At 43.5% G+C, this 23,960-nt stretch overlaps 1 protein-coding gene across 14 annotated transcripts in view; it reads right to left on the bottom strand.

Annotated features, from left to right (window-relative positions):
* LOC121579246 (disks large homolog 2) overlaps positions 1 to 23,960 on the bottom strand; it is a 336,409-nt gene that overhangs the window by 36,650 nt on the left and 275,799 nt on the right. For 13 of the 14 annotated variants that reach the window (XR_006002882.2, XM_041893670.2, XM_041893672.2 and 10 more), the window contains 4 exons: positions 23,278 to 23,337; positions 15,274 to 15,417; positions 2,233 to 2,389; positions 1 to 103 (listed from right to left, as the gene is read on the bottom strand). Coding sequence is in view for 13 of the 14 variants with exons in the window: in XM_041893670.2 (XP_041749604.2) it covers positions 1 to 103; positions 2,233 to 2,389; positions 15,274 to 15,417; positions 23,278 to 23,337 (464 nt within the window). In the remaining variant the exon portion in view is untranslated. The remainder of the gene's footprint in view (positions 104 to 2,232; positions 2,390 to 15,273; positions 15,418 to 23,277; positions 23,338 to 23,960) is intronic. The other variant, XM_041893679.2, reaches the window with a different exon arrangement.

Genomic DNA, 23,960 nt, shown 5'->3' with positions numbered 1-23,960 from the left:
CCTCTGGCCTGTACTGAGCAATGATGGTGACAGTTTGGCCCGCCCCCTTTAGTGCTGCAGCCGCTTGCTCGTGGGTGGCCCCGCGTAGGTCGATGCCATTAACCTGCAGTGACAGAAAGACACACCCATCACTACATGAATTTTTACAACTGCAAACAAAACATATCAGGTTAAACAGGGCCCTCCCTCCTTCCCTCTCCCTCTCTTTCCACTCATCCCAATCCCTGTGTGTGTGTGTGTGTGTGTGTGTGTGTGTGTGTGTGTGTGTGTGTGTGTGTGTGTGTGTGTGTGTGTGTGTGTGTGTGTGTGTGTGTGTGACAGTGTGAGGAAGTGAAGAGACTAGGAAGTGAGAGACTACGTGCCTGAGAGAAAGAGAGGGAACAAGTTATTCTTAGACATGAAAATCAGGCCAGAGCTGAAATGCACCTTAACTGCCTACTCTAATCAAGGTACCAGGGCCAAAGAAGGCAAGCGCTGGTTGCACCCCAACCACAGTTTTACATCTGTTTTAATCAGTCATCCAGAGTGATTTGAGGACCCACCTTACATGGTTGAAATAATAAAAATACTGAATATAGAAAGAGATGTGTCTAACACAAGGGCCATCCCTTTAAACATGTTTTCCGAAGTTGCATCATTCCATGTCAGATTAGTGATGATTTATGACCAGTACATGTTTGCCACTGTGCCACTATGTGGCTTGATGCTACCGTGTTACTGCCATAGGCTACTGCTCTTTCCAACTTCATGTTTACCAAATTCCATGCCCATAACACGGAAACCAAACCATCTGTGTGCGCGAGCAGCGCAAAATAATTTCCAAGGACAAACTAGCAAGCACCAGCTAGCTAGCTAAATGTACAGAAATGTTTATTGTGATAGACAAATTCAACACGCGGTTCAATAGTTACAGCTAGGGGTGTAACAGTTCACCAAACCCACAGTTCTGCGGATTTGGGGTCACAGTTCAGTCCGGTTTTGGTACAGTGAGAAAATGTAATGCCAACCGTTACTGTAGTTAATTTTAGTTTATTTAAGAAAATACAAAGTGTTGGTATTCCTGGTTCCATATATGATCATTACAGCCTTCAGTTCACAGTAGTACCCTCCACTGGCGTAGAGCAGCCATCTTTTGAATGAAGCGACTATATAATAATAATAATAATAATAATATGCCATTTAGCAGACGCTTTTATCCAAAGCGACTTACAGTCATGCGTGCATAAATTTTTTGTGTATGGGTGGTCCCGGGGATCGAACCCACTACCTTGGCGTTACAAGCGCCGTGCTCTACCAGCTCTACCAGCTGAGCTACAGAGGACCACAGCTGACCAGCTGACTATCTCGTCACAGTTTAGCTAGGGGTTAGTACAGACAGTCTACAAACCAATTCTCCAGTGAATCTGAGTTGCGGTTAATTTAGCATTAGCATTACACTAGCACATCACATTTCAAAGACCTGTGGTGTCCATGTTTTTTCAGATATCAACACCAAACTTGGTACATATCTTCATGGTCATGTGGTCAATTATCTGTACGAGTTTTATTTGATAGTTTGGCTGATAGAATGAATGTATAGGCATTGGAATTTTGAGAAACAATTCATCAAATTGAATTGGCTTGTTAATCGGCCATCTTATGACATAGCAATGTTTTCTTCGCAATATAGTTAGGAGCATGTAGACCAGTGAGCACACATTAAATCTGGTGTCAAAAGGCTGTTCCTAGGACCCCTAATAATCATTCAATTAAGTTTTAACCAATGAAGATTACTTTGAACACTTTTTTACCAAATTCAACAAATAATTCCAATTACGTTCAACCCGAGTGAATATAGATATTATCAACATCAATAATCCCAAAATAGTCAAATGATCCAATCAAATAAACAGACCTATGACTGCTGGCCTCATCATGGACAAAATACATCAGTAAAGATACATACAGTTTTGATAAAAGGCTACAGATATACAATGCCAGCATGCGTTTGCACCCACATGTATCGACTGTACTGTGTGTGTAAATAGGAGTGCCTTTGTTTACAGTATACGAAAATGACTTAGTACTGGGACTGTTTCTCAGGACCTTCTTGAAAATGGGACATCTCATGGGTATAATATTGTCCTTAAACATCTCAGTATATTGATTAATACATGTACATAGCTGTGTGTGTATGTAGAAACAATACCAGTATAAATGTGTACTTCATCCTGTTCATCAGGGTAAACTCACCGACAGGATCTGGTCTCCCCTCCGCAGCTCTCCGCTCAGGTCGGCGGGCCCTCCCGCCAGGATGAAGGAGACAAAGATGCCCTCTCCGTCCTCCCCGCCCACGATGTTGAACCCCAGGCCAGTGGAGCCCTTATGGAGGACCATCCTCCTAGGATCCCTGTACAAACAGGTCAGATAGTACATCAGCTCAGCATCCGAGTCCGAGGGGCTTAGCATCTTGACTGTCCGTCCGGGAGAGAGAAGAAGAAAGAGAACCAAGCAGTGCAGATGCGTGGGCACGTAGAGCGTACAGGGTGCAGCACGGAGATGGCAGAGACCCAAAGGGGGATTGTGCTCTACTTAGATCATTGTCCCATTTCTGGCTGGTTTCCTGGAGACGAGGAGCCTGCACATGAGCGTAAGGGGACAAGTGTGCACGCACACGCACGCACACACACACTTCCTTACACACAGACACGTATGAAGACAGAGAGCTAGCCTCTGCCACCAGCTCCCACTGGAATAAAGTCAAATAGGAATCAGGACATTCTGAGGACACCTTCCCCAAGGACTCTTTGGAGAGATGAGACTGATTTTCCCTGCAGTTCCACCAATCTACTGTGAATGGAGCACTGTCTCTGTCAAACCAACACAAAATGTAAAGCTAGATGGTTCTGAGTCGCTTGCCAGGTCTCTTTTTGAGTTGCTTGACAGTAGGAGTCTAAGTCTAAGGACAGATCAAGTCTGGAAATCAAGCTATAGAGATGGATAGAAATGTATTTGAAACAGCTCTGGTTCGTATGTATCAAGTGTCTCCGAGGAGGAATGCTGATCGAGGATCAAGTCCCATGTAATCTTATTCAATGTGATCTAAAAAAACATGTGTGTGCAATCAGCACACACCTTTCTGAAGGCACTCTTGGTACAGTGCATTCAGAAAGTATTCACACCCCTTGACTTTTTCCACATTTTGTTGTGTTACAGCCTGAATTTAAAATGTATTACATTGAGATGTTGTGTTACTGGCCTACACACAATACCCCATAATGTCAAAGTGGAATTATGTTTTTCACATTTTAAAAAGTTTTATTAAAAATGAAAAGCTGAAATGTCTTGAGTCAAGTATTCAACCCCTTTGTTATGACAAGTTCAGGAGTAAAAATGTGCTCAACAACTCACATAATACATTGCATGGACTCACTCTGTGTGCAATAATAGTGTTCATGATCTTTGAATGACTACCCAACACATACAATTATCTGTAAGGTCCCTCAGTCGAGCAGTGAATTTCAAACACAGATTCAACAACAAAGACCAGTGAGGTTTTCCAATGCCTCGCAAAGAAGGGCACCTATTTGTAGATGGGTAAAAGAAAATAGCAGACATCTAATATCCCTTTCAGCATAGAAAGTTATTAATTACACTTTGAATGGTGTATCAATACACCCAGTCACTACAAAGATGCAGGCGTCCTTCCTAACTCAGTTGCCGGAGAGGAAGGAAACCGCTCAGGGATTTCACCATGAGGCCAATGATGACTTTAAAATAGTTACAGAGTTTAATGGCTGTGATAGGAGAAAACTGAGGATGGATCAATGACATTGTAGTTACTCCACAATACTAACCTAAATGACAGCGTGAAAAGAAGGAAGCCTGTACAGAATACAAATATTCCAAAACATGCATCCTGTTTGCAATAAGGCACTAAAGTAAAACTGCAAAAAATTTGTCAAAGCAATTAACTTTATGTCCTGAATACAAAGCGTTAAGTTTGAAGCAAATCCAACACAACACATCACTGAGTACGAAGCATGGTGGTGGCTGCATCATGTTATGGGTATGCTTGTCATCGTCAAGGACTAGGGAGATTTTTGGGTATAAAAAGAAACGGAATCGAGCTAAGCAAAGGCTAAATCCTAGAGGAAAGCCTGGTTCAGTCTGCTTTTCAACAGACACTGGGAGAGAAATGTACCTTTCAGCAGAACAATAACCTAAAACACAAGGCCAAATATACACTGGAGTTGCTTACCAAGACGACATTGAATGTTCCTGAGTGGCCTAGTTAGAGTTTTGTCTGAAGTCGACTTGAAAATCTACGGCAAGACTTGAAAATGGCTCTCTAGTAATGATCAACAACCAACTTTACAGAGCTTGAAGAATTTGTAAAAGAATAATGTGCAAATATTATACAATCCAGGTGTGCAAAGCTCTAAGAGACTTACCCAGAAAGACCCAAAGTTGATTCTAACATGTATTGACTCAGGGGTGTGAATACTTATGTAAATTGATATTTCTGTATTTCATTTTCAATACATTTGCAAAATGTTATAAAAACATGTTTTCACTTTGTCATTATGGGGTATTGTGTGTAGATGGGTGAAAAAATAAAATAATTGTATCAATTTTGAATTCAGGCTGTAACAACGAAATGTGGAATAAGTCAAGGGGTATGAATACCTTCTGAAGGCACTGTAGTTGCAAAGCGAGGCACTGTGGGTTGTAAATTCCCTTAGATTTTTGTGATAGGGCCTAACACTTGTGTTACATTAGATCGCCATCTACTGGAGGATTAAAGGAACACTTCACAGATTTTTTACTTCATATTTTACTTCATATTCATTATATTCAGCACCACCAAGTATCTACATCTGAAAATGGCACATTTGAATATGAAGTAAAAAATCTGTGAAATACTTATTTAAAGCACTTGGGTAAAGCAGTGGTACCCAAACAAGGTGTGTCTCAAACAATTTGTGAAATAAGGTTAGGTTATGAGATTGTCCGAGCATGGTGATCGTTGTAAGCTTTCCTGTAATAAAAGGCCTACCACGAATTTCAACCGTGACACTACAGAGCAGTAATGAGTGTGTAATGATTCTGTTGCAAAACATTTTGTCTGTTGCAAACGAGAGTTTCTATTGAACAAATTCAGGTAGGTCCCGCCCTGTTTCGTTTGCTCTGATTGCTTCGGTTTGGTTCTTAAACGGTAAATGGTTTCCGTAATGAATACACCCCAGGCAAATTCAAATCACCCCAGGCAAATTCAAATCTGGACCTTGAAGGCAGTTCCACTGCTGATTTAAATTATTTCCCTCTAATCAGGGACTTAGACCTGGGACACCTGGTGTGTGCAATTAATTATCAGTTAGAACAGAAAACCAGCAGTACTCCAGACCTCCAGGCTCAGATTTGAATACCCCTGCAATAGAGCACCTATAAAACATAATACAGCATGTAAAGTACAACAACAAAACCATGACACTTGTTTTGGTATACAGCTTGTTTTGGTTTACAGCTTGTTTTGGTGTACAGCTTGCTTTTGGTTTACAGTTTGTTTTGATATACAGCTTGTTTTGGTATACAGCTTGTTTTGATATACAGCTTGTTTTGGTATGTACAGTGGGGAAAAAATGTATTTAGTCAGCCACCAATTGTGCAAGTTCTCCCACTTAAAAAGATGAGAGAGGCCTGTAATTTTCATCATAGGTACACGTCAACTATGACAGACAAATCGAGGGAAAAAATCCAGAAAATCACATTGTAGGATTTTTTATGAATTTATTTGCAAATTATGGTGGAAAATAAGTATTTGGTCACCTACAAACAAGCAAGATTTCTGGCTGTCACAGACCTGTAACTTCTTCTTTAAGAGGCTCCTCTGTCCTCCACTCGTTACCTGTATTAATGGCACCTGTTTGAACTTGTTATCAGTATAAAAGACACCTGTCCACAACCTCAAACAGTCACACTCCAAACTCCACTATGGCCAAGACCAAAGAGCTGTCAAAGGACACCAGAAACAAAATTGTAGACCTGCATCAGGCTGGGAAGTCTGAATCTGCAATAGGTAAGCAGCTTGGTTTGAAGAAATCAACTGTGGGAGCCATTATTAGGAAATGGAAGACATACAAGACCACTGATAATCTCCCTCGATCTGGGGCTACACGCAAGATCTCACCCCGTGGGGTCAAAATGATCACAAGAACGGTGAGCAAAAATCCCAGAAACACACAGGGGGACCTAGTGAATGACCTGCAGAGAGCTGGGACCAAAGTAACAAAGCCTACCATCAGTAACACACTACGCCGCCAGGGACTCAAATCCTGCAGTGCAAGACGTGTCCCCCTGCTTAAGCCAGTACATGTCCAGGCCCGTCTGAAGTTTGCTAGAGTGCATTTGGATGATCCAGAAGAGGATTGGGAGAATGTCATATGGTCAGATGAAACCAAAATAGAACTTTTTGGTAAAAACTCAACTCAGTCGTGTTTGGAGGACAAAGAATGCTGAGTTGCATCCAAAGAACACCATACCTACTGTGAAGCATGGGGGTGGAAACATCATGCTTTGGGGCTGTTTTTCTGCAAAGGGACCAGGATGACTGATCCGTGTAAAGGAAAGAATGAATGGGGCCATGTATCGTGAGATTTTGAGTGAAAACCTCCTTCCATCAGCAAGGGCATTGAAGATGAAACGTGGCTGGGTCTTTCAGCATGACAATGATCCCAAACACACTGCCCGGGCAACGAAGGAGTGGCTTCGTAAGAAGCATTTCAAGGTCCTGGAGTGGCCTAGCCAGTCTCCAGATCTCAACCCCATAGAAAATCTTTGGAGGGGAGTTGAAAGTCCGTGTTGCCCAGCAACAGCCCCAAAACATCACTGCTCTAGAGGAGATCTGCATGGAGGAATGGGCCAAAATACCAGCAACAGTGTGTGAAAACCTTGTGAAGACTTACAGAAAACGTTTGACCTGTGTCATTGCCAACAAAGGGTATATAACAAAGTATTGAGAAACTTTTGTTATTGACCAAATACTTATTTTCCACCATAATTTGCAAATAAATTCATTAAAAATCCTACAATGTGATTTTCTGGATTAATTTTTCTCATTTTGTCTGTCATAGTTGACGTGTACCTATGATGAAAATTACAGGCCTCTCTCATCTTTTTAAGTGGGAGAACTTGCACAATTGGTGGCTGACTAAATACTTTTTTTCCCCACTGTATACAGCTTGTTTTGGTTTACAGCTGAGGGATGGTCGGAACGGCCCACCTGCCAGCACCCAAAAGAGAATTGCTTCCAAAATGTAACACCAGATGGCATCTGAATGTCCCTTAATGTGGCACAAAGGTTTAAACTGAACTTGAAATGCCGCCATGTATTTAAAATCTTCTTAATGTAGCGGATAATATTGGTTGGAAATTATATTAATGGAAATGGGTATATATACATGTTTGTCTTTCTGTCATCCTGGGCTCATTCACAAAGAATCTCAGACAATCCTGAGAGAATACTCATGAACTGTGCTCAGACCAGCTTTGAGTATATAATTGAGAGGCATTATCAGCTAAGACAATGCGCATGGTTGACCCCCTTGCTAGGAAAGAGAAGCTGGTTTCACTCTCATTGGTAGATGCACCCTTTTTAAAGGCTATTGAGATGGACAAGTTCTTATTGGACAAGTTCAGGTAGTCCTTCCCGTCTCTGCAGTTTTCTAGTGAATACGACCCTGATAACACAATGCTTCTGTGAGAATACACATGGGATTTAAGCCAGGCTTGTTAATAAATAATTACAGTGGGCCCTCAACCTCCCTCTGTGTCCCTAAAGGCCCCCTGTGACAGCAACACAGCCAGCTGCAACCCAGTGATATGGAGAAAGGGATGGTTAGGCAGCTGGAGGCCCACGGGAGGCCATTCTAGGCTAGCATGCAATGAGGTAGCCAACAATCAAAATGCTAATGCTAACTTGGTTCTGTAATATCGATTCAGCACACCTGCAATAGCTAATAGACGATTGCGGCACCACGGCAACCACAGGCATCTCAACGCAATCATGTGGGCGAACGGGAAAACAAACAAACAGAGAAAGCTCATTGTGAATTCCACCTTTCTCTGGATAAGCTCAGACAACCAATCCCGTCCATGCATTAAACACGCTCGATGATATGCCGGTCTCTTCTCACCTCCAATTTCTTTCATATCACCTTTTGTTAGGCTCGCCCAGAATCTTTATACTCATACAGGTCCTTTGATATTAAAGTGTTAAAATATGGAAATATTGTTGGGAGAAGTAAACTGCCATTTTGAATACAGACTGTTGGGTAGGTTGCTTAAATATTTCAACTGTCCAGAAACGTTTATTTTCAACCTTCATGCATTGACAACGCTGGTCAAAATGAAGTTGCATTATTTCCATTGGAGTTTTGATAGAGACAACCAGACTGTACATAGAACATGCCCATGCTATCTAAGTACTTGTGGTTAAGCAGTTCCCACTCAACCTACTCAATTTACAGTAGAATGAGAGGTGAATACATCACACTGGGCACAGACGTCTGTCACGCTCTGGCTCCGGGACTTTGTATTTTGAGCCAGGGTGTGTTCGTTTTGTTGTGTTTTGGTTGGTTGTCTTTGGTTGTGTTTTCTTGGTTGATCGAGTGACTCCCAATCAGAGGTAACGAGTGTCAGCTGTCGGCTCGTTATCTCTGATTGGGAGCCATATTTATACTGTCATTGTTCACCTTGGGGTTGTGGGTTTTTGTTCCTTGTCAGTCATTGTCACTGTGGACTTTACGATCGTGTTTGTTTTGTTTCGTGTTAGGTGTCATTTCGTACCTGTGTTTGGTACGCCTCTACTGTATTGCTTACTTCTCGGTTGAGAAGAGTTTTGCGCGCCTGTTTATGCGCGCTTGTATTTTACGCCTGTGTGCGTTTTGCCTCTGGCTGCTTTTGGATTTTTGCCTCGCACTTTCCAGTAAAGATTATTGGACTATCAATCTGCTTCTGCACCTGATTCCACACCACACCATTTCTACACGGCCCTGACAGAAAAACCCACCGTAAAAGGACCAAGCAGCGTGTCCAGGAGCAAGGAGACTGGACATGGGAGGAAGCGCCGGGTAAGGAGATAGAGAGGCTGGCGATGGCCCAGGTGGGCAAATCGTGGTCCTGGGAGGACATGCTCGGGGGCAAGGGACCTTGGGGTAGGATCAAGGCCCTGGCGAGAGAGGAGCAACGGCGTCAGCAGGGCCATCGTCGGAAGGACGAGAGGCAACCCCAAGAAAGTTTTGGGGGGGGGCACATGGCATGGGCGGCTGGGCAGCAGGAGGCTGCCACAGGGCAATTTGGAGAGGAGGCCACCGGGTTTTGGGGGCCAGAAGGCAGGTTGGCGAGGCCGGGATGGAGAGCGGAACCAACTTCCCGTACTCAGGCATGGCAGCATGGGACGGGGCAGGTTCCGCGGTATGCGGAGCAGCGTACGGTGCCACGAGTGGTCCGGCACAGTCCTGTACGTCCTGTGCGAGCACCCCGCACGTGTCGTGCGAAGGGGGGTATGCAGCCAGGACGGAGTGTGCCGGCTCAACGCTCGTGGTCTCCTATGCCTCTCCGCGGTCCCGGATATCCTGCTCCAGTATCACGTGCTGTCATGTCGGTACGGGTACACAGCCCTGTACGTCCTGTGCGGATGCCTCACACAGAGTGTGTGAAGGTAGGCATTCAGCCGGGACGGGTTGTGGCCGCTCTTCATTCCAGGTCTCCTATCCGTCTCCACAGTCCGGTGAGGCCTGTCCCTGCTCCACGCACTAAGTTAATGGTGCGCGTTGCCAGCCCAGCCCGGCCTGTCCCTGCGCTACGCACAAAGCCTACGGTGTGCGTCGCCAGCCCAGCCCGGCCTGTTCCTGCTCTACGCACAAAGCCTACGGGGTGCGTTGCCAGCCCAGCCCGGCCTGTCCCTGCTCTACGCACAAAGCCTACGGTGTGCGTCGCCAGCCCAGCCCGGCCTGTTCCTGCTCCACGCACAAAACCTACGGTGTGCGTCGCCAGCCCAGCCCGGCCTGTTCCTGCTCTACGCACAAAGCCTACGGGGTGCGTCGCCAGCCCAGCCCGGCCTGTTCCTGCTCCACGCACAAAACCTACGGTGTGCGTCGTCAGCCCAGCCCGGCCTGTTCCTGCTCCACGCACAGAGCCTACGGTGTGCGTCGCCAGCCCAGCCCGGCCTGTTCCTGCTACTCGCACCAAGCCAAGGGTGCGAGTCGTCAGCCGGATCCAGCCTGTTCCTGCTACTCGCACCAAGCCAAGGGTGCGAGTCGTCAGCCGGATCCAGCCTGTTCCTGCTACTCGCACCAAGCCAAGGGTGCGAGTCGTCAGCCTGGTTCAGCCCGTTCCTGCTACTCGCACCAAGCCAAGGGTGCGAGCCGTCAGCCTGATCCAGCCCATTCCTGCTACTCGCACCAAGCCAGGGGTGCGCGTCGTCAGTCCAGATCCTACCAGCTGGGTCAGATCGGACCGGGGGCGCTACGGGGGATTGAAGAAGGGTGGTGGTCAAGCCCGAGCCGGAGCCGCCTCCGAGGAGCAACACCCACCCAGCCCTCCCTATTTGGGGTTTTGAGGCGCGGTCGCAGTCCGCGCCTTTAGGGGGTACTGTCACGCTCTGGCTCCGGGACTTTGTATTTTGAGCCAGGGTGTGTTCGTTTTGTTGTGTTTTGGTTGGTTGTCTTTGGTTGTGTTTTCTTGGTTGATCGAGTGACTCCCAATCAGAGGTAACGAGTGTCAGCTGTCGGCTCGTTATCTCTGATTGGGAGCCATATTTATACTGTCATTGTTCACCTTGGGGTTGTGGGTTTTTGTTCCTTGTCAGTCATTGTCACTGTGGACTTTACGATCGTGTTTGTTTTGTTTCGTGTACTTTACCAATTAAAGTCATGTTCGTATCGCACGCTGCGCCTTGGTCCACTCATTTCGTAGACGATCGTGACACGTCAGTTCAACATCTAGTTTTGATTTACATTTGGTAGTTTTTTCGACTAAGGTGAATTCAACAAGAAATCATTGGATAAGGTAAAAAATAAATACATACGAAATTCCCTTACGTTGATTACTTTTTGCAAATCCAATCAGTTTTCCACGTTGATTCAACGCCATCACATGGATTATTTTGGTTGAAATGACATGGAAACAACGTTGATTCAACCAGTTTTTGCCCATTGGGTTAAACCCTTTGAGAAATGATTGGAACTGCATACCCCCTTGCATTCTAGAGGAAAAGGTTTTTAAAGAGACAGTTTGATTATTTCCTGCTACCTCTGATAAGTCAAATGACAAAAGCACAGCTCTCAAGGGTTGTAATTGGATTAGAAGAATGAAAGTGGCAGTGCACTCAGCTAACAACATCGAGGAAATGCCCCCCCCCCCAAAAAAAGGGTGACATGGCAATCCAAATAACATTGTCTATGTCCCAAATGGCACCCTATTCCCTACATAGTGCACTACTTTTGACCTGCGCCCTATGGGCCCTGGTCAAAAGTAGTGCACTATATAGGGAATAGGGTGCCATTTGGGATGTAACCACTGCCTTCTAGTTAATAAGGGTTCAGACAAAGAAGTGGTTATGCCTACCAATGAGCAATTAGACAAAATGATCCTCTGTTTTTATTACATACTAAAATGTTCTGGTATTCTGTGATTGTGAGATTATTGCTAAGTCTCTGTAAAAGGAGAGAATAGCTAATAAAATAATAATAATTAAACTCAGGTGGACTAACTGAAACTCTGATATCCTGATAGATTGGCTCCGGGGTAAAGTTACCTCTAGGTACAGATCTAGGTTCAGCTTCCCCTCCCCCAATCCCAACCTTAACCATTAGTGGGGGAAGTGCAAAACTGACCCAAGATCAGTGTCTAGGGGCAAATTCACCCTACAGTACATCAATCGATTCTGTCAAATACCCTTAACCTATCAATAAAGGCTTACCATTTGATGGTTCTCTAATGCATCTCAGTTAACAATGTTTGACATGTCAGACATATCAAGTCATCAAAATGAATTCAATATTGAGTCGGCACATCCAGAACAAATCTATGAACATCATTCCATCCCTACTTGTCATTTTAAATCAGAGAAGCATTTGTGTGGCACATATGTGCACAATACAACTGGTGCGGAATGATGCCAAGTAAAGCTACAGTATATTCTGACAAATTGTTGAAAGAAACAATCATCCGATTTCCAAAATCATATTTTGGCTTCATCGACATGGCCAGAGCTTGATAAAGACCTACGGTAGAGTGCTTCAACAGCAAATAAAACAACATACGCCATTAATTTTAACCACTGTCGATGCCTACATAAGTGTCAGCATAGTTTGAAATTACTTGCATAATGAACAGCAGGCTTATTCATTGAAAGATGAAGTAGTCAAGGGACTCCAAGTAATGATGCAGAGAGTGCCAAGTCCCAATCCAAAGACATTAAAACCAGTAGATGGTGATAGCTCTGACATCATCCACGTATTTCTATGGAAAACTCCCAATGGCGCATGAAGCCGGAACTATTTGAATTTGAAGCGCGCCATATTACTGAAAAGGGCTGAATGGCACCAAACAAATCGCTAAAGATCATGGTGAAAGTGGCCGTAACTAGCAAAGGATCATGGTTGATGTAGTCATGTTCATTCTGCCTGAGAGACACTTGAAAAGAGCGTGTATGAGGGCGTGAGCCTCCTCGTAGCCTGCCAGCCCGTGATTGGTCTGTGTCAGCACGTGGTCCTGTGTTGTTATGATTCTGGACTGTCAGATAGCTAGCAACAATGACAAGAAGCTGTCATGTGGGGAATCGTAGGTTCAGCTCGTTGTATCTTGTTATTGATGTCATGTCTATGCTAATATGGCTCAAAGCTGCTTGCTAAGCAACAACTGTAACGATGTATTTGAGAGACAATAAGAGCTCATTGTGCAAATGTATTTATGTTTTGAATAAACATTGAGACGAAATATAGTATACATGTTATCCACAATCTAAGCCAACCCCGTCTGTTTTTCCCCATAGTTGTATGTCAGCAGTTAAGCTTTCAAGATAAAACACTTTCAGTAAAAAGCAAAAAGAGTGGTGAAAACTTAACTGCTGGCATGTACAATTTTTGGGAACCATATCAAAACACTAAAGATGTTTTTTTGAGTAAAGTGATACTTTAACCGCCTTAACCTTCAGTGTACACATTTCTGTTCGTATTGCATTAGGTTGGTCAAACTTGAACAATATGGATGACGCTCAGACGGCTCAGTTGAACTCATCTGGTCCTAACAGCATCCACAACAGTATGAAAAAATGTATACACTCACTAACTGTAAGTCGCTCTGGATAAGAGCGTCTGCTAAATGACTAAAATGTAAATAATACCTTATGCCTTATTCATGAATGCCATCACACTCATCAGCTCTGCTGATTGTATTCATAGATACGCTGCTCATGCATAAATGATAAACAAGATGAAATAATAAAAAAGCCCTGCACAAACAAGATAAAGAAAGCAAAGTGCTATTAATAGGAGAACAAAGACACAAACATGTATGCTTACCACTAACGGAATCTTGATAATTATCATATAAAGTGGCACCTCAATACTTATATTTCAATTGATGAAAAAAAGTATACTGCTGTTCTTGTTGATGTTTTAATATGTAAATTATTATAACTCCCATGGAGGCCAATTAGGAATTACTTGAGTTTTCATAAAATAATGCAGATAATTGAAATTCTAAACAAACAAGCAAACATTAACGAAGGTGAAGGCCGTCCTGACCCAGAAGGAAAATAGTGCTTGGGGTTTCAACTACAATGTGTTTAGGGAGAGCTAAGAAAGAGAGATATACATTTAAAAGAAATCTCAGATAGCTTGAGAATATCTCTAATATCTATGACCAGTGCAATCACCACTTGCCCCTTAACGCTACGATCACACCAATGGGCAAAAACACATTGAATTAACATTCTAGCAACGTCATATTTCAACGTACCTAACATTAAACGTCAATGGAATTCTTTGTTGGCTTTGCAAAAAGTATGAATGCGTTTAGGTGTTGAGTGCGTCTAAAACCATTCAACCGAAGTAAAAATGATCCATGCTGACTTCCAGAATTTCATTGAATAAGTCCTTCTGACAGTAGTTGCTATAGGCTTCAACAAACCACTTCCAAAACCACATTTACCAAATACCCTGATGCTTTTCAAATAAAAAACGTTTATTTTGAACAACATTGCCTGTGCTTGCGAAAGATAAGGCCAGCAGGTTTGGACTAGATCAGACCCCTTTGAGAGAGAAGATTCAAATATACATTTTACATTTTAATAATTTAGCAGACGCTCTTATCCAGAGCGACTTACAGTAAGTGTATTAATCTTAAAGACATATGAGAATTTTGGAATGTTGTTTTGTTTTGTCACAAACTGGCAGCAAGTCAGTTGGCAATGCAATCGACACAAACATTTTAAAATGTTATAACTTTCAATAGACTCATAATCAAAGCCAGCCTAAGTGTAATACTTTTACTGAGAAAGAAACAAATAACGATAATAATAAACGATTAAAATAAACATTATCATTCAAGTCACACTTGGTGCAAGGCAAGTCATGTCAATAGCAGAGGTGTAATGGGGACTGATGGGGGAATGTGGAGACCGACGGGCCAATCACATACTTTGAGAGAGAGGATCAGACCCCCTTGAGAGAGAGGATCAGACCCCTAAGAGAGGACCAGACCCTTTAGAGAGAGAGGACCAGACCTGTGGAGAGAGAGGATCAGACCCCTTAGAGAGAGAGGACCAGACCCCTTAGAGAGGACCATACCCCCTGGAGAGAGAGGACCATACCCCTTGGAGAGAGAGGACCATACCCCTTAGAGAGGACCATACCCCCTGGAGAGAGAGGACCATACCCCTTGGAGAGAGAGGACCATACCCCTTAGAGAGGACCATACCCCCTGGAGAGAGAGGACCATACCCCCTGGAGAAAGAGGACCATTCCCCTTGAGAGAGAGGAAGCTCAAGGGAGGAGAGTCATGCAGGCTTACAGAGAGCCCGACCTTTGGGAACGAGTGAGTGAGTGAGGTAGTGAGTGAGTGAGAAAGTTAGGATAGGAAGAGAGTAGGGGCATGGAGTGAGAGGGAGGAGAGGCATGCACTTTGGAGCAAGAACTTTCGGAACGAGTGAGTGTCTGAGGATAAGAAGAGAGTAGGGGCATTCCATGCAATACCATGCAAAGCTATGCCATGCAGCGGGTAGAATACCTGGTGATCTCGAAGTCAGGGAGCAGGCCTAAGTGATAGTGAGGGAAGGGTATGGAGTGGAGGAGGCTTTTGTCACACTCCACGGGGGAATAGTGGCGGGGAGAAGGTGCTTTGTTCACAGTGCTGTAAACTGGCTCAGGAGGCCTGGTGGGTAGGAGAAAAGAGCAGAGAAAGTGGTTAGTACAGACACAGAGAGAGAGAGCGAGAGAGAGAGAGAGAGAGAGAGAGAGAGAGAGAGAGAGAGAGAGAGAGAGAGAGAGAGAGAGAGAGAGAGAGAGAGAGAGAGAGAGAGAGAGAGAGAGAGAGAGAGAGAGAGAGAGAGAGAGAGAGAGAGAGAGAGAGAGAGAGAGAGAGAGAGAGAGAGAGAGAGAGAGAGAGAGAGAGAGAGAGAGAGAGAGAGAGAGAGAGAGAAATAACACCTATGTTGCAGGAGTGAAAAAGGAAAGAAGAAGCAAACCTTTACTTGGTTTATAAAGCATGTACATGTGCACTTGTTGTTTTAAATGCAAAACATCTACAGAATTTGAATTCCACTTTCCAGGGTAAAATATAATCAGCATTCTTCCACCCCCCATGCTGTGGCACAGAGAGCCCTCCTGCAGTCTTCCACTTATCTTGGTCTTACACACCAAGATAGCCTTAGCATTAGCGCTCTAGTGAGTTTTCCATCCGCTATATCTTTGAGACTAAGCAAAAATGTAAAAACTAGTTTTTAGTATGAACCAAAGTGTTTTGAACCATGATAGTACCAGGAAAGGAAAGCCTACTACGAGGTGTATGGTGCGTTAGCCAGCCACATATCGGAAAAAAAACTTTATTCATTAATGTAAAATCCGAAAAACTTTAAGCTTAATTTCTTTATTTTTATCACTGATTTTGTCAAAGGGCATTCAGAGTACATTACTAAAGCCTTTTCAGGGCAAAAAAGGTTACTTTGAACAGAAACACTGACATGAGAACTGTAAACAGGGATGCAAACTCAGACAGCACATTTAATATATATATATATATTAAATGTGCTGTCTGAGTTTGCATCCCTGTTTACAGTTATATATATACTGTACCAGTCAAAAGTTGACACACCTACTCATTCCAGGGTTTTTCTTTATTTTTATTATTTTCTACATTGTAGAATAATAGTGAAGACATCAAAACTATAAAATAACACATGGAATCATGTAGTAACCAAAAAAGTGTTAAACAAATCAAAATATATATTTTATATTTCAGATTCTTTAAAGTAGCCACCCTTTGCCTTGATGACAGCTTCATGAGGTAGTCACCTGGAATGCATTTCAATTAACAGGTGTGCCTTCTTAAAAGTTACTTTGTGGAATTTATTTCCTTCTTAATGCGTTTGAGCCAATCAGTTGTGTTGTGACAAGGTAGGGGCGGTATACAGAAGATAGCCCTATTTGGTAAAAGACCAAGTCCATATTATGGCAAGAACAGCTCAAATAAGCAAAGAGACATGAAGGTCAGTCAATACGGAACATTTCAAGAACTTTGAAAGTTTCTTCAAGTGCAGTCGCAAAAACCATCAAGTGAAATCTTGCGACTTGTGACGGCCGGCCGCCCAACAACCTGCCCGCTTGACCCTATCCCCTCCTCTCTTCTCCAGACCATTTCCGGAGACCTTCTCCCTTACCTCACCTTGCTCATCAACTCATCCTTGACCACTGGCCATGGAGTTGCACCCCTCCTCAAAAAACCTACACTCGATCCCTCCGATGTCAACAACTACAGACCAGTATCCCTTCTTTCTTTTCTCTCCAAAACTCTTGAGCGTGCCTTCTCTAGCCAACTCTCCTGCTATCTCTCTCAGAATGACTTTCTTGATCCAAACCAGTCAGGTTTCATGACTGGTCATTCAACTGAGACTGCTCTTCTCTGTGTCACGGAGGCTCTCCGCACTGCTAAAGCTAACTCTCTCTCCTCTGCTCTTATCCTTCTAGACCTATCCGCTGCCTTTGATACTGTGAACCATCACATCCTCCTCTCCACCCTCTCCGAGTGGGGCATCTCCAGCGCTACTCACTCTTGGATTGCGTCCTACCTGACAGGTCGCTCCTACCAGGTGGCGTGGCGAGAATCTGTCTCCGCACCACGTGCTCTCACCACTGGTGTCCCACAGGGCTCAGTTCTAGGCCCTCTCCTATTCTCTTTATACACCAAGTCACTTGGCTCTGTCATATCTTCTGATAACCAGGTGGCGAATCGCATCTCTGCATGTCTGGCAGACATATCAGTGTGGATGTCGGATCACCACCTCAAGCTGAACCTCGGCAAGACGGAGCTGCTCTTCCTCCCGGGGAAGGACTGCCCACTCCATGATCTAGCCATCACGGTTGACAACTCCATTGTGTCCTCCTCCCAGAGTGCAAAGAACCTTGGTGTGACCCTGGACAATACCCTGTCGTTCTCTGCTAACATCAAAGCGGTGAACCGATCCTGCAGGTTCATGCTCTACAACATTTGCAGAGAAGGACCCTACCTTACAGAGAAAGCGGTACAGGTCCTAATCCAGGCACTTGTCATCTCCCGTCTGGATTACTGCAACTCGCTATTGGTTGGGCTCCCTGCCTGTGCCATTAAACCCCTACAACTTATCCAGAACGCTGCAGCCCGTCTGGTGTTCAACCTTCCCAAGTTCTCTCATGTCACCCCGCTCCTCCGCACACTCCACTGGCTTCCAGTTGAGGCTCGCATCTACTACAAGACCATGGTGCTTGCCTACGGAGCTGTGAGGGGAACGGCACCTCCTTACCTTCAGGCTCTGATCAGACCCTACACCCAAATGAGGGCACTACGTTCATCCACCTCTGGCCTGCTAGCTCCCCTACCTCTACGGAAGCACAGTTCCCGCTCAGCCCAGTCAAAGCTATTCGCTGCTCTGGCACCCCAATGGTGGAACAAGCTCCCCCACGACGCCAGGATAGCGGAGTCACTGACCACCTTCCGGAGACACTTAAAACCCTACCTCTTTAAGGAATACCTGGAATAATATAAAGTAATCCTTCTTCCCCCACCCCCAAAATAAATACAATTAAATAAATTAAAATAAAAAAGTGGTTGTCCCACTGGCTATCATAGGTTGAATGCACCAATTTGTAAGTCGCTCTGGATAAGAGTGTCTGCTAAATGATGTAAATGTAAATGTAATGTAAGTGTAATGATGAAACTGGCTCTCATGAGGACCGCCACAGTAAAGGAAGACCCAGAGTTACCTCTGCTGCAGAAGATAAGTTCATTAGAGTTACCAGCCTCAGAAATTGCAGCCCAAATAAATGCTTCACAGAGTTCAAGTCACAGACACATCTCAACATCAACTGTTCAGAGGAGACTATGTGAATCAGGCCATGGTCAAATTGCTACAAAGAAACCACTATTAAAGGACACCAATAAGAAGAAGAGACTTGCTTGGGCCAAGAAACACCAGCAACGGACATTAGGCCGGTGGAAATTTGTCCTTTTGTCTGGAGTCCAAATTTTATATTTTTGGTTCCAACCGCCGTGTCTTTGTGAGACGCGCTGTGGGTGAACGGATGATCTCCGCATGTGTATTTCCCACTGTAAAGCATGGAGGAGGAGGTGTTATGGTGTGGGGGTGCTTTGCTGGTGTGATTTATTTAGAATTCAAGGCACAATTAACCAGCATGGCTACCACAGCATTCTGCAGCGATACGACATCCCATCTGGTTTGGGCTTAGTGGGACTATCATTTGTTTTTCAACAGGACAATGACCTAACACACCTCCAGGCTGTGTAAGGGCTATTTGACCAAGAAGGAGAGTGATGGAGTGCTGCATCAGATGACCTGGCCTCCACAATCACCTGACATCAACCCAATTGAGATGGTTTGGGATGAGTTGGACTGCAGAGTGAAGGAAAAGCAGCCAACAAGTTCTCAGCATACAATGCCTTGCGAAAGTATTCACCCCCCTTGGCATTTTTCCTATTTTGTTGCCTTCTAACCTGGAATTAAAATTGATTTTTGGGGGGTTTGTATCATTTGATTTACACAACATGCCTACCACTTTGAAGACACAAAATATATTTTGGGGTGAAACAAACAAGAAATAATACAAAAAAACTGAAAACTTGAGCGTGCATAACTATTCACACCCCCAAAGTCAATACTTTGTAGAGCCACCTTTTGCAGCAATTATAGCTGGAAGTCTCTTGGGGTATGCCTCTATAAGCTTGGCACATCTAGCCACTGGGAGTTCTTTCCATTCTCCAAGGCAAAACCGCTCCAGCTCCTTCAAGTTGGATGGGTTCCGCTGGTGTACAGCAATCTTTAAGTCATACCACAGATTCTCAATTGAATTGAGGTCTGGGCTTTGACTTGGCCATTCCAAGACATTTAAATGTTTCCCCTTAAACCACTCGAGTGTTGTTTTAGTAGTATGCTTAGGGTCATTGTCCTGCTGGAAGGTGAACCTCCGTCCCAGTCTCAAATCTCTGGAAGACTGAAACAGGTTTCCCTCAAGAATTTCCCTGTATTTAGCACCATCCATCATTCCTTCAATTCTGACCAGTTTCCCAGTCCTTGCCGATGAAAAACATCCTCACAGCATGATACTGCCACCACCATGCTATACTGTGGGGATGGTATTCTTGGCGTGATGAGAGGTGTTGGGTTTGCGCCAGACATAGCGTTTTCCTTGATGGCCAAAAAGCTCAATTTTAGTCTTATCTGACCAGAGTACCTTCTTCCATATGTTTGGGGAGTCTCCCACATGCCTTTTGGCGAACACCAAACGTGTTTGCTTATTTTTTCTTTAAGCAATGGCTTTTTTTCTCGCTACTCTTCCGTAAAGCCCAGCTCTGTGGAGTGTACAGCTTAAAGTGGTCTTATGGACAGATACTCCAATCTCTGCTGTGGAGCTTTGCAGCTCCTTCAGGGTTATCTTGGTCTCTTTGTTGCTTCTCCGATGAATGCCCTCCTTGCCTGGTCCATGAGTTTTGGTGGGCGGCCCTCTCTTGGCAGGTTTGTTGTGGTGCCATATTCTTTCCATTTTTTAATAATGGATTTAATGGTGCTCCGTGGGATGTTCAAAGTTTCAGATATTTTTTTACAACCCAACCCTGATCTGTACTTCTCCACAACTTTGTCCCTGACCTGTTTGGAGAGCTCCTTGGTCTTCATGGTGCTGCTTGCTTGGTGGTGCCCCTTGCTTAGTGGTGTTGCAGACTCTGGGGCCTTTCAGAACAAGTGTATATATACTGAGATCATGTGATAGATCATGTGACACTTAGATTGCACACATGTGGACTTTATTTAACTAATTATGTGACTTTTGAAGGTAATTGGTTGCACCAGATCTTATTTAGGGGCTTCATAGCAAAGGGGGTGAATACATATGCCAGCACCACTTTTCCATTATACATTTTGTAGAATTTTTTGAAACAAGTTATTTCTTTAATTTCACTTCACCAATTTGGTTTATTTTGTGTATGTCCATTACATGAAATCCAAATAAAAATATATTTAAATTACAGGTTGTAATGCAACAAAATAGGAAAAACGGCAAGAGGGATGAATACTTTTGCAAGGCACTCCTTCAAGACTGTTGGAAAAGCATTCCAGGTGAAGCTGGTTCAGAGAATGCCAAGAGTGTGCAAAGCTGTCATCAAGGCAAAGGGTCTCAAATATAAAATATATTTTGATTTGTTTAACAATTTTTTGGTTACTACATGATTCCATATGTGTTATTTCATAGTTTTGATGTCTTCACTATTGTTCTACAATGTAGAAAATAGTAAAAAATAAAGAATAACCCTTGAATGAGTAGGTGTGTCCAAACTTTTGACTGTATATTTAACTTGAGCTCAGTAAAATTAGACTTATTGTATACACATACAGCCTCTTTTGTGTTAAAGAGACTGGACTCTGTTGATCATGCATCCTTTTGTTACAAATGGCAAGTCACTCACCCACCATTGCACCTTGAACCAAATGGTGGGTTGGACCTCGCTTTACGTGCGCAGATATTGATACGTGTTCATTTACATTCTGGGTAAACTCTTTCTCTCTACCTCTGTAGCCTGCATTTATGTTTTTAAAATTGTGTAATGTTGTATTGAATGCTGCTGCTTACTTGGACAGGTCTCCCTTGCAAAAGAGACCCTGTGTCTCAATGGGATTTTACTGGTTAAATAAATAAAAGAAATCTACATAAATAGACACCTCTTTATAACGCAAGTTGTTGAGTTTCAATTTAAAGCACACTGCCAGATTACAATGAGGTACAGTGGGGGGAAAAAAGTATTTAGTCAGCCACCAATTGTGCAAGTTCTCCCACTTAAAAAGATGAGAGAGGCCTGTAATTTTCATCATAGGTACACGTCAACTATGACAGACAAATTGAGAAAAAGAAATCCAGAAAATCACATTGTAGGATTTTTATGAATTTATTTGCAAATTATGGTGGAAAATAAGTATTTGGTCACCTACAAACAAGCAAGATTTCTGGCTCTCACAGACCTGTAACTTCTTCTTTAAGAGGCTCCTCTGTCCTCCACTTGTTACCTGTATTAATGGCACCTGTTTGAACTTGTTATCAGTATAAAAGACACCTGTTCACAACCTCAAACAGTCACACTCCAAACTCCACTATGGCCAAGACCAAAGAGCTGTCAAAGGACACCAGAAACAAAATTGTAGACCTGCACCAGGCTGGGAAGACTGAATCTGCAATAGGTAAGCAGCTTGGTTTGAAGAAATCAACTGTGGGAGCAATTATTAGGAAATGGAAGACATACAAGACCACTGATAATCTCCCTCGATCTGGGGCTCCACGCAAGATCTCACCCCGTGGGGTCAAAATGATCACAAGAACGGTGAGCAAAAATCCCAGAACCACACGGGGGGACCTAGTGAATGACCTGCAGAGAGCTGGGACCAAAGTAACAAAGCCTACCATCAGTAACACACTACGCCGCCAGGGACTCAAATCCTGCAGTGCAAGACGTGTCCCCCCTGCTTAAGCCAGTACATGTCCAGGCCCGTCTGAAGTTTGCTAGAGTGCATTTGGATGATCCAGAAGAGGATTGGGAGAATGTCATATGAAACCAAAATAGAACTTTTTGGTAAAAACTCAACTCGTCGTGTTTGGAGGACAAAGAATGCTGAGTTGCATCCAAAGAACAACATACCTACTGTGAAGCATGGGGGTGGAAACATCATGCTTTGGGGCTGTTTTTCTGCAAAGGGACCAGGACGACTGATCCGTGTAAAGGAAAGAATGAATGGGGCCATGTATCGTGAGATTTTGAGTGAAAACCTCCTTCCGTCAGCAAGGGCATTGAAGATGAAACGTGGCTGGGTCTTTCAGCATGACAATGATCCCAAACACACCACCCGGGCAACGAAGGAGTGGCTTCGTACGAAGCATTTCAAGGTCCTGGAGTGGCCTAGCCAGTCTCCAGATCTCAACCCCATAGAAAATCTTTGGAGGGAGTTGAAAGTCTGTGTTGCCCAGTGACAGCCCCAAAACATCACTGCTCTAGAGGAGATCTGCATGGAGGAATGGGCCAAAATACCAGCAACAGTGTGTGACAACCTTGTGAAGACTTACAGAAAACGTTTGACAACAAAGGGTATATAACAAAGTATTGAGAAACTTTTGTTATTGACCAAATACTTATTTTCCACCATAATTTGCAAATAAATTCATAAAAAATCCTACAATGTGATTTTCTGGATTTTTTTTCCTCATTTTGTCTGTCCTAGTTGACTTGTACCTATGATGAAAATTACAGGCCTCTCTCATCTTTTTAAGTGGGAGAACTTGCACAATTGGTGGCTGACTAAATACTTTTTTTCCCCACTGTATATGGTAATTTGTTTTATTTTTACATTACTTTTGCACATAAAAATGTTGCCCACTGTATAGGCCGTGTTGTATTTAAGGACACAATTAGGAAAGAGATGTGTCACAGATGGAATGGGAGGGCGAACATGAGGGCCAAGTCAGCGGCCATTTTGAAATTTCTCACCTCAACTGGAAGTGCTGCGACTCAAACCTGTGAGCTTCCCCATCATCTATCGAGGCATTTCTGATTGAGGAAGAGATGAGACCAATAAAGGAAGAGCAATAACAGAGTCAGAATCAGAGAGGCAATGCCAAGAAAACTTAAAGAAACTGCAAACAAAATTAGATTTTACTTGGTTTTATGAATTAGAATTACGAACACCAATAGCCTTATATTTAAAATATAGTTTGTAGGCATTTAGCATAAAAACTAAATGAAGAAAATCATGCACGTGTTTTTTTGTGTTTGACAAAACAAACAGTTGGACGTATGCTACAGAGGATGACACAAAGTGTTTGGTCAGGGAGAATTGCTGGACTTGATAAACAGAAAGAAATTCCTTACAAAAGAGACCACAAGAGGGACCACCATGTACCTAATGCATTTATAAAATGCCAAAGTCCTAATTGCTAAAGGTTCATGGTTGATATGGATCAATAATGTAGCACCTTACGTTTAACTAATGTAACGAGTGAGTCAGTGAGTGAGTGAATGAGTGATCAAATCAGTAATGATTTGTGTGCAGAATATGTCCATCATGTGTGCATTTCTGTGCATTTTTGTGTGCCATTTTGGTATATTTTTAGAGGTTTTCTAAAACACTTGCATGTGCATTACTATTAAGAATGTGTGTGTGTGTGTGTGTG

Source organism: Coregonus clupeaformis, chromosome 13, assembly GCF_020615455.1.
Source record: "Coregonus clupeaformis isolate EN_2021a chromosome 13, ASM2061545v1, whole genome shotgun sequence".
In the NCBI taxonomy this organism is placed as follows: domain Eukaryota; kingdom Metazoa; phylum Chordata; class Actinopteri; order Salmoniformes; family Salmonidae; genus Coregonus; species Coregonus clupeaformis.
Note: the sequence above shows the minus strand (reverse complement) of the source record. Positions and strands in the feature narration are given on the sequence as shown.